Consider the following 14,429-nt stretch of genomic DNA (forward strand, 5'->3'; position numbering starts at 1 on the left):
TCGAGATTAACTCAGTGTGTTTTGTAACGTCATATCCTTGCTTTTCATGATGCTGGTTTTATCTCTCTCTGGACATTAGTTTTCTCTCTGAATCAAGTAGCCATGTTCAGCTTCTCTAGCATGTGTTTCTCTAGGAGGTTTGGAGAGATTTGTTTGGTGCACATCTTTAACACCTAGGTCTAGGATTCTTCAGCTGCTCTTTATGGTTTTCTAGTCAAGAACTAAATTAAGCCACTCAGTGAAAAAAAAAAAAAAAAAGGGTGATTGACTAAGTGAAATTTGCAATATTTAGAAGGTTTAGTATCATAAGGTCAGTGACCAAGGCAGCGGTCCTTAAACCAAAAGACAATCTTCTCACTGTGATTGCAAAGGGCCTGGGGTATAAAGTCATTACTTACTTCAGTTATTACTGAAGAAGGATGCCTCCATCCCTGCACTTTGCTTTATCCCTCTCTCCCCTCCGGCACCCTTCTCTGCACCCCGTCCAGGCCCCCCCACCCCGGATGCTATGCCTGAGCGCTTTCAAGCACAGTGATTGGACTAACGTAATGGTAACCACTGTGTTTATGCTCACCTGTGAGGCATGACGCTGAATGTTTCCATCCTCTGCTGAGCTAGGTGGTGGTGTCCCCTCCACTTTATAGAGGAGGAAACAGCCCGGGTGAGGGTAAGTGCCTTGCCCCAAGCTCCATGGCTAGAACTGGGTGGAGCTCAGATTCAAACCCAGTGGGAGCTTCCACAGAGCTCTGGAGCTTGTGCCCCAGGCCAGTTCCCAGGGGACCAGCTCTGCCGAGCCTCCCTCCCCCTCCGTGTCCGGCACTCCGCTGGGCCAGACTGCAGTGGTTCTGCAAACATGAGCCTCCCTCCCTGGTCACCTGGAGAGTCTTTGCTTGTCCTCACCCCCTCATCTTTATCCAAAGGCATCAATAGGGCTTTCAGATCTGACACAGCTCAGAATGTATGGCAAGGAATGCCTTAGGAGTGGACCAGTGGACCTATGACACCTGAACAAAAACGGGTTTATCGGAGCAGGGAACACTTCTGATTGTTCTGGAGTGCCATGCTGGCATCTTGTAATCAACATCCACCATGGTGCTAGAGTCTGGTCCCCCTCATCTCTTCCTGGGTGATTACCGAAGCCTCTTAACTGGATGCTCAAGTCTCCCGTCTTGCCTCTTCCCCACAGCCAGGTGTTTCTATAACACGTTTGACTGCCATTCCCTTGTTTAAAATCTTTGTGCCTCTCCATTGCTCTTGGGATCAAGAATGATCCTTTTAGGTCCCTTTTAAAGCCCTGAGTGGTCTGGCCCCTACTCACCTCTGCAGACTCGTCTCGCACTGGACCTCATGCCCCTCACACTGTCTGTTCTCCTTCAGGCTCTGTTTGTTTTTCTCTAAGAAGCATGTTTTTTCCTTGCCTCTGAGCCTTTGCATATGCTGTTCCATCAGTGCCCGCTTCGTGCCTGCACCGCACATCCCCCAGCAGATTTCCTTCACTGCTGTGGTTCACACAACTACAGTCCCAGCCACAGAGTAGCAGCTCAGTAAAACATCTCCAGCATGAATAGATGAAAACTATCCATTGCATCTTAGGTTTTTAACGTGACTTTTGATCTGTATGTCTCCTCGATTCGTAATCTGGGTTTGCCAATATTACTCTACTTCATCTCTCTTTTCAAATGTTTACTTTTTATTTTTTTCCTTCTTGTAAGCTTCTCTCTTCCCACTCTTCAAGTCCTCCTTTTTAAAGACATTTTGGACTGCTTTTTGGGCTGGTCTTCATGATAACCAGCACGGATATCCTGGGTAGCTCTCGTCCACACTCAGCAGGTCTTCGGAGACTCTGGATGCACTTCTTTGAGCCTGCTGCTTCTGTAGTATCGCAGGCCCTGGTTGGGCCCCAACTGCCAGCTACCCTGGGAAGGATAAAACAGTATTGTGTTTGTCACACAATGTCTTAAAGGGATAGAATTCTTCCCTCACTTACCTGTTGGGGTGAGCAGCCAGGAGCAAAGAGGAAGGCAGTTTATGATGGGCAGTGGTTTGCGGGGGGGGGGGGGGGGAGAAAAAAAGGAAATCGTGTAAAGTCAAAAAGGAATCTCTCTAACAAGAAAATGTTTCCTGGTTGCAACAATTAATATTTTGGATGTAGATCTAGATTTGCTTCGTGCAGCCCACTCTCCACTCCTATTAGCTACAGCAGAATTGTTGTTGAGGTGGGCCAGGTACTAGCAGTTGTTCTTTGTTGCTTTGTCTTCGCTCCAGAGGTGACCCTGAAGGTCCACATCAGCGACGCCAGCACCCACCAGCCCGTCCCAGATGCGCTTATCGAGATTTTCACCAACCAGGTGTCTGTTGCTTCTGGTACCTCGGGGACAGATGGCGTCGCCTTCATCAAGTTCCAGTATAAGCTGGGCAGTCAGCTGATCGTCACCGCCACGAAGCACGCCTACGTGCCAAACTCTGCCCCCTGGAAGCCAATCCGATTACCTGGTAAGGCCATCCTAACCCTTCCCTAAAGCAGAGCACATGGGACAGAAGCGATTTTGAGAGTGGAAGGCAGATGATCAGAAAAATAAGGGTTTCATCTCTGCTTTACTTTTGGGGGCTTCTGATGGGAAGGAAAGGTGGGGTCCTGTATGAAGCAGGTGGGGGCTCTCAGTTGACATACATGAGGGAATTGAAAAGCCTTAGAGTCTCTGCCCATTTCCCCAGCGTCCTCTTTTGTACCTTGTTGGTTATGGCTGGCAGGATGGCACTGGGGCAGTGCTCTGGGACGGAGCTTCTTCGTTCTGCCTCACAGGGCCAGAGAGAAGAGCGCTGGCCAGAGAGGCAGGGGGTGATGGGACATGGTCTTTCTCTTTCCCCCCTTCTCACCTGCTACGGGAAAACCCACTCCTCTGTGTTTTCTCGGGACTCTTCTCAGTCCCTACACTTCTGATCACCAAATGTGTGGAGCTTTTTTCCATACATCACGCAGTTCTCAGATTCTCAGACACCAGCTGGGTGTCCTGCAGTTTAACTCACTTCTGACACTCTCCACCTGGAGGCAGCACCCAATCCCACAGGTGAAGTGCCCAGTCCCACATGCCTGGCCTCTCCCCTAGCCTCAGACACAAGTCACAAGTCCAGGCTGTCCCCTGGGGCTGTTGACCCACTGGCTATAATAAATCAGATGTTCCCAGCCCCCTCCTGGGGTTCAACTCATTAGCCACAGTGGCTCACGGAACTCAGGGAAATGGTTGTTAAAGAACAAAAGTCATTCAATTAAATTTGAAGGTCTGTTTGGCTTTATTAAAAGTGATCCATGAATTGGGCAGCATCCATCTCACAAGTAGAGGTGAGCTTCAAGGAGTTGCACAAAAGGGAAGGTTTTTTTTTTTTTTTTAAGATTGATTGATTGATTGATTGATTTATGATAGACACAGAGAGAGAGAGAGAGAGAGAGAGAGAGGGGGAGGCAGAGACACAGGAGGAGGGAGAAGCAGGCTCCATGCAGGGAGCCCGACGCAGGACTCGATCCCGGGACTCCAGGATCGCGCCCTGGGCCGAAGGCAGGCGCCAAACCACTGAGCCATCCAGGGATCCCCAAAAGGGAAGGTTTTTACAGAAAGGAGAGTGGGGTGATGAGTTACTAGCAAAAGGACTATTTCCAGCAAAGTTACTATTCCTTAGAGGAGCAGGCAGGGGATCTTAGGTGGATCACCTCATCTTCTCTTGAGGGGGAATGGAGAGGGCCCGTGTGTCGGATTACCTCACTGATGCTGATCCAAAAATTCTTGACTGACCCAATTAAAACTGTATTTCTGGGGAAGGTTGAAACTGCATTTAGGTTAGATGAGGTTAGCGTATGAAGTTCCAGTCTGGTGACTTGGCCTAAGTGACACCAGTTGGGGCCCTGGGGTTTTTTTGTTTTTTATTTTGAACACAGTTTACTTACTAGATCACTGGCTTCTTATGAAGGCTAATAAAGGGACATCCAGGTGGAGGAGATCATATGGGCAAGGTATGGAGGACGGTGTGCAGAGCTTCCATGCCTCCTCTGGGCATACCACCCTCCTGGCACCTCCCTGTGTACACCTGTACACCTGCCCAGAGGCCCTCTAACCTCCATCCTGTTGGGTTTGTATAGAGGGGTCATTACATCATTAGGACTGATGAATTCATTGGCCATTGGTGATCGACTACACCTCCAGCCCCTCTTCCCTCCCATGGTCAAGGGGCTGGGGCTGAAAGTTCCAACTTGGTTGGTTCTTCTGACAACCAGCCCCCATCCTTAGGTTCTAGAGGCTTTCTAAAAGTCACCTCATTAGCTAACCCTGCACTGGAAGAGACATATTACGAATAACACATCACCTTTATGGCTCTTACCACTTAGGAAATTCCATGGGTTTAGGAACTCTGGTCCAGAAACCAGACCAAGACTGGATACATATTTCTTCTTATAAATCACAGTATTATGTCACCATTCACCACTTGGTAACGGTGGTCTCCCACAGGGGTCAGGATGGTGCCTGACACAGATTCAGCTTGGGATGGGGTAGGTGGGGAGTTGGACATGACCTGCCTTCTGTTCCCTCACCTCAGGCTCCCGTTAGCACCTGGACCACATTATCTGTTGGCATCAAGATGAGATGAAGGATGAGGATGGACTGAGGGCTGCAGGGAGATGTTGCCAGGGTAGCGTTTGAAACTGGCTGACCTGATTCTGGTGCTCAATCTGAGCTTGAGCCCCACTAGCTTCCTTGCCAATCTCTGCAAAGTGGACCTAATACCACCTGGTAGGGTTGTTCTGATTAAAAAGCAGTTAACATTCATAAACACCCTTACAGTGCCTAAAACACAGTAGGGGCTCAGTAAATGGCACAGCAGCTGGCAAAATACCAATGTCACTGTTCATCTCTGTGCCACTGCACCACTGGACACACTCCACCAGGGTCCTCGTTGCCTCTGGGGACACGTGGGAGCCAAATGTGGATATATCTGCCTCCTAAAGCCCTGGCATCTACCCTCATGCACAAAATTCTCTTTATATTTATTAAGTACCTACTATGTGCCAGGCACTGCCCTGGCCACTGGGAAGACATATCTAGAGACACAGAACTTGCTCCTCGGGAGTTTGATACTTAGTTACATAGTCAGCCACCACCAAAGCCACTTCCATCTAATGGGTATGTTCATGCCTATATATGCGTAGGGGATGCTGGAGGAGGAAAGTTCAGCCTAGGTGAGGGAATAAATGCTTCCTGGAGGCGGTAGGAGGGGAGCTAAGCCTGGAGGATGAATAGATATTAGCATTAGAAGGTGCTTGTTGGAGGCACCTGGGTGGCACAGTTGGTTAAGCATCCAAATCTTGATTTCAGCCCAGGTCGTGATCTCAGGGTCATGGGATAGAGCCCTGCATTAGGCCCCATGCTGACTGTGGAGTCTGCTGAAGTTTCTCTCTCTGTCCCTACTCTCTGCTCCTCCCACCCCTTTGTATATGCATGTTCTTTCTCTCTCAAATAAATAAATAAATCCTAAAAAAAAAAAAAAAAAAAAAGAAGGTGCTTATAAAAAACACAGATTCCAGGGCTCATCCATTCAGTCTGGAGACACTGAACCAGAAGTCTGCGATTGAATAAGTAACTCCCCACCCCCCAACTCCACTTCTGGATAAAAGCACTCACTGAAGTTGGAGACCACTGCTTTGTGAGCCTTGGAAAGTGGATTTGATATAGGGGATAACCTGAGAAATATTTGTTAAAGGGGATAAACCTGAGAAATATTTAGCAGACAAATGCAGAATATCTCTGGGAACAGGGGAGACTTAAGGGAAAGGATAAAACAGAAGATATGTAAATTGAATCTTGGATTTCTAGCTGATGATAAAGTGGATAGGACAATGGGGTTGGGAGACCCACCACTCCATGGTTCCCTAAAGTTGACTGAGTTGATACAGTGGGTTAAAAGAAGCCTCCTTCTTCCCCATTGCCCTATGCATCCTCTCCCCAGGCTGGGCTCAGGCAGAGATGCATACAGGTGCTAGTGGAGATGGGAGGGCAGGAATGAGTGTTGGGAGTCAGAGCTGATGATAAGTTTAGTGGAGGGGATATTGCTTTTGAACTGCCTCTCGGACACAAGTGTGTTCAGCCTGTAGTTTGAAATGATTTGAGGGCTCAAGGGGTTTGGAGATAGTGTAATTTGGGGGTCATTAGCATTGTTGAGATAAAGAGTCAAAACCATGAACTCACCACAGTGTCGGGGGAAGACCAGGGACAGAACCCTGAGAGGTCCCACAAAATAGGGAGGTGATCTTCATTAGCTTATATATGAAGAAAATTGTCTGATTGTCTCCATTTTTCACATGAAAAAAATTACTGGAAACAACCCAGGGAAGGTTTTTTTTTTTTTTTTTCAAGATTTTATTTATTTATTCATGAGAGACACACATACACACACACACACACAGAGTCAGAGACACAGGCAGAGGGAGAAGCAGGCTCCATGCAGGGACTCGATCCCAGGACTCCAGGATCACGCCCTGGACCAAAGGCAGGTGCTAAACTGCTGAGCCACCCAGGGATCCCCCAACCCAGCGAAGTTTAAATGTTATCCAGACACCACAACTCCACCTTTGCTTGGAGAACACCTGCACCAAGAAACAGTAGTATATTCTATAAAGTCACCTTGGACCCTGGGGTAGTCAATACTGAGCCATGGCTTATAGGGAAATTCAGGATTAGGATCCTACGATCCTCCTCTCATAACATTTTCATCAGCCAAGCAGTACATCACCTTGGATTATGTATGTTTAGGTATGTTTTGAATTATGTTTTAGGGTGTTTAAAGACATACGACTTAGGAGCACCTGGGTGGCTCAGTTGGTGAAGTATCTGCCTTTGGCTCAGGTCATGATCTCGGGGTCCTGGGATCCAGCCCTGGGTCAGGCTCCCTGCCGACAGAGGAGTCTGCTTTTCCTTCTCCCTCTGCCCCTCACCCCCTGCTTATGCACCCTCTCTCAAATAAATTAATAAACTTAAAAAAAAAAAGACACATGATTTAATCTATAATGTTGCTTCATAAACATGGAACTCACAGCCAATAGCTCCATAACTCATGCTTCAACAAAGCTTATCTAATATGTGTCTTTCCCAGAAGCACCTCCCCGCCTTCCTGCAGTTAGGAACAGGAAGCACTGTGCCTCGGAGTCATTTTAAACAGTGAAATCACCAAAGGAAGCACAAGAATGTGAAAAACTTGGCACTAAATAGATCGCCAGAGGACACTTTGAGTTTGCAAGCTGAAAGGAGAAGGCTGAGCGTCGCCTTGGTTGACCTCAGCTGGGAACGTTTGTGTCCAAGACTTAGAGTCTTGACCACTCAGTACTTGACACATAAAGCATCATGAGGATTGACTGTGGTGTCAGAAATGAATTTTAGCGAGCAGGCACATTTGCGAACCCTGAATCCACGAATCATGAGGATTCAGTGTACTGTAATTACACTTGTTTTGACTTTGACATGATCATTTGAGAAAAAGCAACCATTTCCATAACATCCATTTTCTTAAATGAGTCAGAAAATGGGAAGGATGTGGTTTAATTGGAAGGGTCTGGGATGAGGCATGAAGACACCTGGGTTCTCACCCCACCGGCCCCTGGCTACTCTTCACACATGGGGGCCCACACGGCTTTCGAACCAACGTTTCTCATTTCTAAAACTAAATCAATTAGACTGAATAATTTTCAAGGATCCACCTGTGTCTTTGATTATTTTTCTTTGCTTGCCTTGTTAGCATAATATACTCTTTTTTTTTTTTTTAAGATTTCATTTATCTATTTGATGGAGAGAGAGAGAGCACAAGCAGGGGGAGCAGCAGAGGGAGAGGGGGAAGCCGACTGCCCACTGAGCAGGGAGCCCAATGTGGGGCTCAATCCGAGAACCCCGGGATCATGACCTGAGCTGAAGGCAGACACTTAGCCGACTAAGCCACCCAGGTGCCCCCATCATAAAGATACTCTTAACTAGAATCTGACAGAACAGGTTGACCAAACCTTGGTCTTGTCTATTGCAAAAGGCAGAGTAAACGCTTATTTCCATGCATGCCTTTGGAAGTCAGGATAATACTGTTGGTACTGCTGACAAGTGGGCAAGGAGTAGAGAAAAGTTGGGAGGCTCTCCTAAAACGTGGCAAAAATTCAAAACTAGAAAATGCTTTCTTCACTACGCGTGCACACATGGTTTCATTTGCATGTGCATTCTTCAGAGACTTTGGAATGGATTTCAAATCCTTGACAGTCATTCCTGGAGAGTGTGTTGGTTTTACCCTTTCAAGGAAGGAGATGTAGATTGGAGAGGGGGAATTCTAGCACCCTTAGGGAAAGTACCCCTTACACTTGGCGAACAGGTAAAACAAACTCAGTTATACAAAATGCCATCCATCCACAAAAGACTGTAAGTCAACATCTTCATTATCCCCATCTCTATAGTTGTCTCTCTACCAGGCCTGTTGCAGGAGCTTCAGACCTGATCCATCTGCCCCTTCAACCACCTATATCAAGTCAGCAATCCTGTCTTAAAATACATATATAACATATATATATATATATGTATATATAGGCAGACACACAACATGTATTATATATGGCTCAGTCGGTTAAGCGTCTGCCTTCAGCTCAGGTCATGATCTCAGGGGCGTGGGATCAAGCCCCACATTGGGGGTTGGGGGCTCTCCCTCTGCTTTTGTTCTACTCTCTCTTCCTCAAATAAATAATCTTAAAAATATATATATTATATATAAAATATATAAGTACATTGTATATTATATATTAAAAATATAAGTTTATTATATATTTTATATGTATATAAAATATATAAGTATTATATATATTTTATAAACACACACACCCACACTACATGTCTGCCTAAAGGGCTTCAGTGTCCTGAGGATGAACTAGACACTTCTTCCCTAGCCACTTCTCCCTTACATATCTTATGGTCTAGACGCCTGGACAATTTCTTATTCTCTTTATGTATCTGACATTTTGTCCACACTGTTATTCCTTTACCCATGCTCTCGAGCTCGTCTTACGTCTTCAGCCTGTTTTCTGCTTCCTGACTCTCCCAGGTAGAGTTAGACATTCCTTTCTCTCTGCTTACCAAAACACAAACATCTGCCCATCTGCGTGGTATGACAGGAACCTCCAGACATCAGTCAGCATCAGCTCTATGATCAGCATCTGATCTTGAGGCATCCTGTCCCATTTGAGGTGGGCAGTCCCTTCCCTCCTGCTCCAGGAAGAGCCAGGGCTGCCTCTGCTGCCACACAACCCAATCATTAAAAGAAGTCACTCTTCTCTCCTGGAAATAAGGTTTGAGACAGTTTCCTAGAGCAGACACCTTATGTATAGAAGTACCAAATGTTTTAGGTTAGAAATGCTTACAGAACACCCTGTGATGGTCACACACATCTCGAGAGACTGATCACAGGTGGCTTCAGAGCTCAGAGTCACCACGCCAGTCAGCACAGGGCTTCTCAAGGCCCCGGAAGTGCCACTCAGGATGTGTGTGAGCTCTCTGATGGGGCAGGGTGTCCAGACAGGCAGCATCACTACAATGACCCTTTCTTCTGGGCCATTAGGTACCCAGTACCATTGGGTGAAGGGGTCATTGCTAAGGAAGGCTAAATGTACCTTTAAAGTGGTTATGAAGGATTTTTCCAAGTTAGGGCTCCTGGTTCACACGCATTCCCCAATCCTCCCTCCCCCAACCTGATATGGGCTTTTCTCCCAACTTTCAACCGTCAAGATGAATTCTTTTTTTTCTGATTTCTTCTTTTGTTTTGTTTTTGTATTTTAGATGATAATTCATGTACCATCAAATTCACCATTTTAAAGTGTGCATTTCACAAGATTATACAACCATCACCACTGACTAATCTCAGAGTATTTTCTGTACCCCCCCCAAAAAAAAACCCATACCCATTAGCAATGACCCACTGTTGCCCACTGCCCCCAGGCCCTGGCAACCACTGATCTCCTTTCTGTCTCTGTGGTTGGCCCATTCTGAACATTGCAGATAAATGGAATTCTATAATATGTAACCTTTTGTGTCTGGCATTGTTCGCCTCGAATAGCATTTTCACGGTCCAACCATGTTATAGCTTAAATCAGTATGTTTTTCCTTTTTATGGATGAATGATGTTCATTTTATCGATGGACCCCATTTTGTTTATCTGCTCATTGGTTGGTAGATATTGGGTTGTTTACACTTTTTGGCTAATATGATTCATGCTGCCATGGATATTGACATGTAAGTTATTGTGTGAACTTACATTCTCACTTCTCTTGGGTCTATCCCTAGAAGTGGAATTGCTGGACCATATGGTAACTCTGTGTGTGATATTTTGAGGAACCACCAGATTATTTCTGTAGCACCAAGGTACATTCTTGGGTTCCTCATGGCAATGACCACCTTTCACTTATTGTGTGCCCTAGACCCCTTCAAATGGAGAACCTCGCAGTCACAGATTGCGTCTAGCATTAATCTGTCCCATGCATCAAGCACTGGGCCTTGTATAATGGCAGCTCAATAATTTGACTGTGGAGGGGATATGAAAAGAGAGGTCATGTCCAAGGCCAACTCACTGGTCCCCTCCTGGCACTATTAAGAGCCAGTAGTGCTAAGTAATGGATATTCTTAGTGGTTGATATTTCTGGTCCCTGATATTTTCCCAGAAAGTCACTTTATACTTCTCTAGACCTTGCTTTCCTCATCTTTAAACTTGAACTGGATAAAGTGCAGGGCATCTCTGAACTTGAATCTGGGCAGCATAGCAGTTGAAGACAGATTCCAGAGCTAAGTCCGGACTCCAGTATTTACCAGCTGTGGCATCTTGGAAAAGTTAATTCCTTATCTATAAGCCTGTTTCCTCACCTGTCAAATGGACAAGTTAATAATATCGATTTCATAGAGCTGGGTTTTTTTTTTTTTTTAAGATTCACTTATTTGAGAGAGACAGACAGACAGTGTGTGTGTGTAGGCACATGCGCAAGCCAGGGGAGGGACGGAGAGGGAGAGGGAGAGAGACTCTCAAGCAGACTCCATGCTGAGCATGGAGCCCAAGTGGGGGCTCAATTGCATGACCCTGAAATCATGACCTGATCCAAAACCAGGAGTTGGAGACTTAACCAACTGCACTACCCAGGCACCCCATAGAGTTGTGAGCTTTAAATAAATTACCAAAATTTATTTATGTATTACTTAGAATAATGTCTGACATGTTACTAAGGGTTCAGTGACCTTAGTGAGTATTATTTTTCCATTTGTTTTCTCTTAGATTCATATTCCATCCAGAAACACGTAGGCTTTTTGAATTTTTTAGTTGGAAGTCTAGATACTTAAGAAGAATTTTAAAAATAGCACGAGTGCTGTTATCATATAAGTTTCCAGAATACGGGGGCATGTTCTTCTATCAGGTGGCATATGTTAACCTAAGCACATATTTTTAAAGTCTTTTTTTAATGTTAACATCTAACTTTATATATTTTACATTCGTATAATGTGTAGTGTAATAGATTCCTAATGTGAAGAGACTCGCATACTTTACTAAGAAGTTCTAGAAAATAAAAACTCATTGACTATTGTAGCGGAAGCAGTTGTTATATGAGAGATTGCAGTACTCTTGTGGCATTTTGAAAGTCTTGCTATTCAGACTTAAATGAAAAAATATGTTAACTTTCTCTCCACTCACAACACTTCTGACACCAAATGAATGGAGTTCTTTCTCAAACCGACCAATTCTCCAACTCTCTGGATACCACCTGGGTGTCCTACAGTTCAGTTCAAGTCTAACATTACCCAGAGTTAGTGCAAACACCACAGGCTAAGGGCTCAGTCCCACAAGACCGACCCCCTACTTCACACACATCTTCCAGCATGTCCCCTGGGCTTCTGGCAACTGGCTATAAGTCAGGAGTGCTCGTAATTCCGTCTCACGTTCGATATTTGCTATCATGGCTCACAGAATTCAGGGAAACATTCATTTACATTTGCCAACTTATTATAAGGGATATGGTAAAGGATACAAATGAACAGCCAGATAAAGAGGTACACAGATGAGTCTGGAAGAGTCCTGAATGTGGCAGCTTCTGTCTCTATGGAGTTGAGGTTATGCCACCCTCCTGGCACATAGATGCACTCACCAATCTGGAAGACTCCGCAAACCCTATACTTTTGGAATTTTCATGCAGGTTTCATCATGTAGGCATAATAGATTATGAGTTTAATCTCAAACCCTCTCTTGCCTCCCTGGAGGTGGAAGGGTGAGGCTGAAAGTTCCAAGCTTTAGTTACAGCTTTCTGGTGACGAGCCCCCCCGCCCCCATCCAGGAGCCCACCCAGAGTCACCTCATTAGAGCAAAAGATCCTCCTACCACCCAGGAAATAATAAGGGATTTAGGAGCTCTGTGTCAGGAACCAGGGGTGGACACCAGATAATATATATCTCATCATATCACAGTACTAAAAATCAATATTGTGGATTGACTTGAAATCAGACAATACAAAGAAGTCAGAGTACCCCCAAAATTAGAGTGGATGTCTTGATTTAAATGTCAGAATTCCCTTATGTCTGTTTTTGTTTTTGCAGTATTTTCTTCACTGAGCCTGGGCCTGCTTCCAGAACGATCTGCTACTCTAATGGTTTATGAAGATGTTGTCCAAATAGTCTCAGGATTCCAAGGTATGTTGCATATTGAAAAAGAGAAGTGACAATAACTTTTGGGCCAACTACTAAGATCTCATGAGAGACAGCTTCTTGTCAGATGGTGATGGCAATGAATTTATCCAGAGCTGGACACAGTATGTGCCATCCATGTGAGTGCACAAACGCACCTGATTTTTTATTAAATTATCTGCTGGCTGCGATCTTGTTTGTTTAGGGCCAGCCTTTAACTGTGTGAGAGAATAGAAGGGACCCCGCCACTCTGTCCATAATGCATCTCTCTCTTCTCCAGAGTTGAGAATATTCACCTTGTAGGTTCCAAGCCCAGGACCCGACCGGAGCCTTGTGAGCAAAGGCTCATAAGTATTCAAGGGGGTAGAGTGCCGGTTTTTTGCACAACAAACAGGCTCTAGAGATTTGTTGCACAATATAATGTATGTAATATGACTGTACTGTACATTTAAAAATGATTAAGGTGATAAATTTAATGGTTTATGTTTTTTAACACAATAAAACAAAATCCCCCCTTAAAAAAAAAAAAAGAAAGTTCACAAGCTTTCAAGTGTGGTCTTTTTCTCTCTCTTTTCCCTCATTTTCTTAACCCATCTGACATGCAGTGAGGTGTGTAAATGTGACCTCGCACCTTCTAGCTTCTCTTGCAGAGACACTAGTACAGAAAGCTTCGGGATTTCCCTGAGGTAGTAGTGGGGTTAAATTGAGAATAACACTTATGTCAAATGTATTTGTGCCGAGATGAGTTTCTTTCATCTAAATCATGGGCCAGAGAGTGATGTTTCCTGCCTTTAAATGTTCCTTCAGATTAATTTTTTATTTACTTCATTTTAATACCATTTGATACGAATCATTCTCTACCTAACCACATTCACACGCCATTTGCAAATGCGGTGAACTCATTCATTCCTTTTTTGTTGAGCGGCCGTGGGGAACACGCAGAGGTGAACGTACACTCACTCTAATTAAAACATAAAACATGATATTCCTTTGAGGCATGCAACATATGATTTGATATGTGTATATTGCAAAATGATCACCACAGTAAGGCTTGTTAACATCCATCACTCCACGTAGCTACAAATTTTTCTTCTTGTGATGAGAACTTTTAAGACCTACTCTCCTAGCAGCTTTCAAAGATTTTATTTATTTATTTTATTTATTCATGAGAGACAGGGAGAAAGAGAGGCAGAGACACAGGCAGAGAGAGAAGCAGGTTCCAAGCAGGAAGCCCGACATGGGACTTGATCTCTGGTCTCCGGGATCAGGCCCTGGACTGAAGGCGGCGCTAAACTGCTGAGCCACCAGGGCTGCCCACCTAACAACTTTCAAATATACAATATAGTATTAGCTGTAGTCACCAGGTTGTACATTCCATCCCCAGGACTTAGTAACTGGAATTTTGTGCCTTTTGAGGCCATTCACCCATGTCCTCCACCCCCCACCTCTGGCAACCACCAGTGGGTTCTCTTACTGTGAATTCATTTTGTTTTGTTTTGCTTTAGATTCCACATATAAGTGAGATCATGCAGTATTTGTCTTTGTCTGGCTTATTTCACTTAGCGTAATATCCTCCAGGTTCAGCCAAGTTGTCACAAATGGGAGCATCCTTAGCACCTTGCTCTCATTTCGACTGGACTAAATTCTGATGAAGACCAAAATGATTGTTATAGGAATGTGGGTCTATATCAGAATTTAGCCCAGTGGAAAATG

At 44.9% G+C, this 14,429-nt stretch overlaps 1 protein-coding gene across 3 annotated transcripts in view; it reads left to right on the plus strand.

Moving 5' to 3' along the window:
• FAM171A1 (family with sequence similarity 171 member A1) overlaps positions 1–14,429 on the plus strand; it is a 132,211-nt gene that overhangs the window by 69,929 nt on the left and 47,853 nt on the right. For all 3 annotated transcript variants that reach the window (XM_077897086.1, XM_077897087.1, XM_077897085.1), the window contains exons 2-3: positions 2,266–2,493; positions 12,630–12,722. In XM_077897086.1, coding sequence (XP_077753212.1) covers positions 2,266–2,493; positions 12,630–12,722 — 321 coding nt within the window. The remainder of the gene's footprint in view (positions 1–2,265; positions 2,494–12,629; positions 12,723–14,429) is intronic.

This window comes from Canis aureus, chromosome 5 (genome assembly GCF_053574225.1).
Source record: "Canis aureus isolate CA01 chromosome 5, VMU_Caureus_v.1.0, whole genome shotgun sequence".
In the NCBI taxonomy this organism is placed as follows: Eukaryota; Metazoa; Chordata; class Mammalia; order Carnivora; family Canidae; genus Canis; species Canis aureus.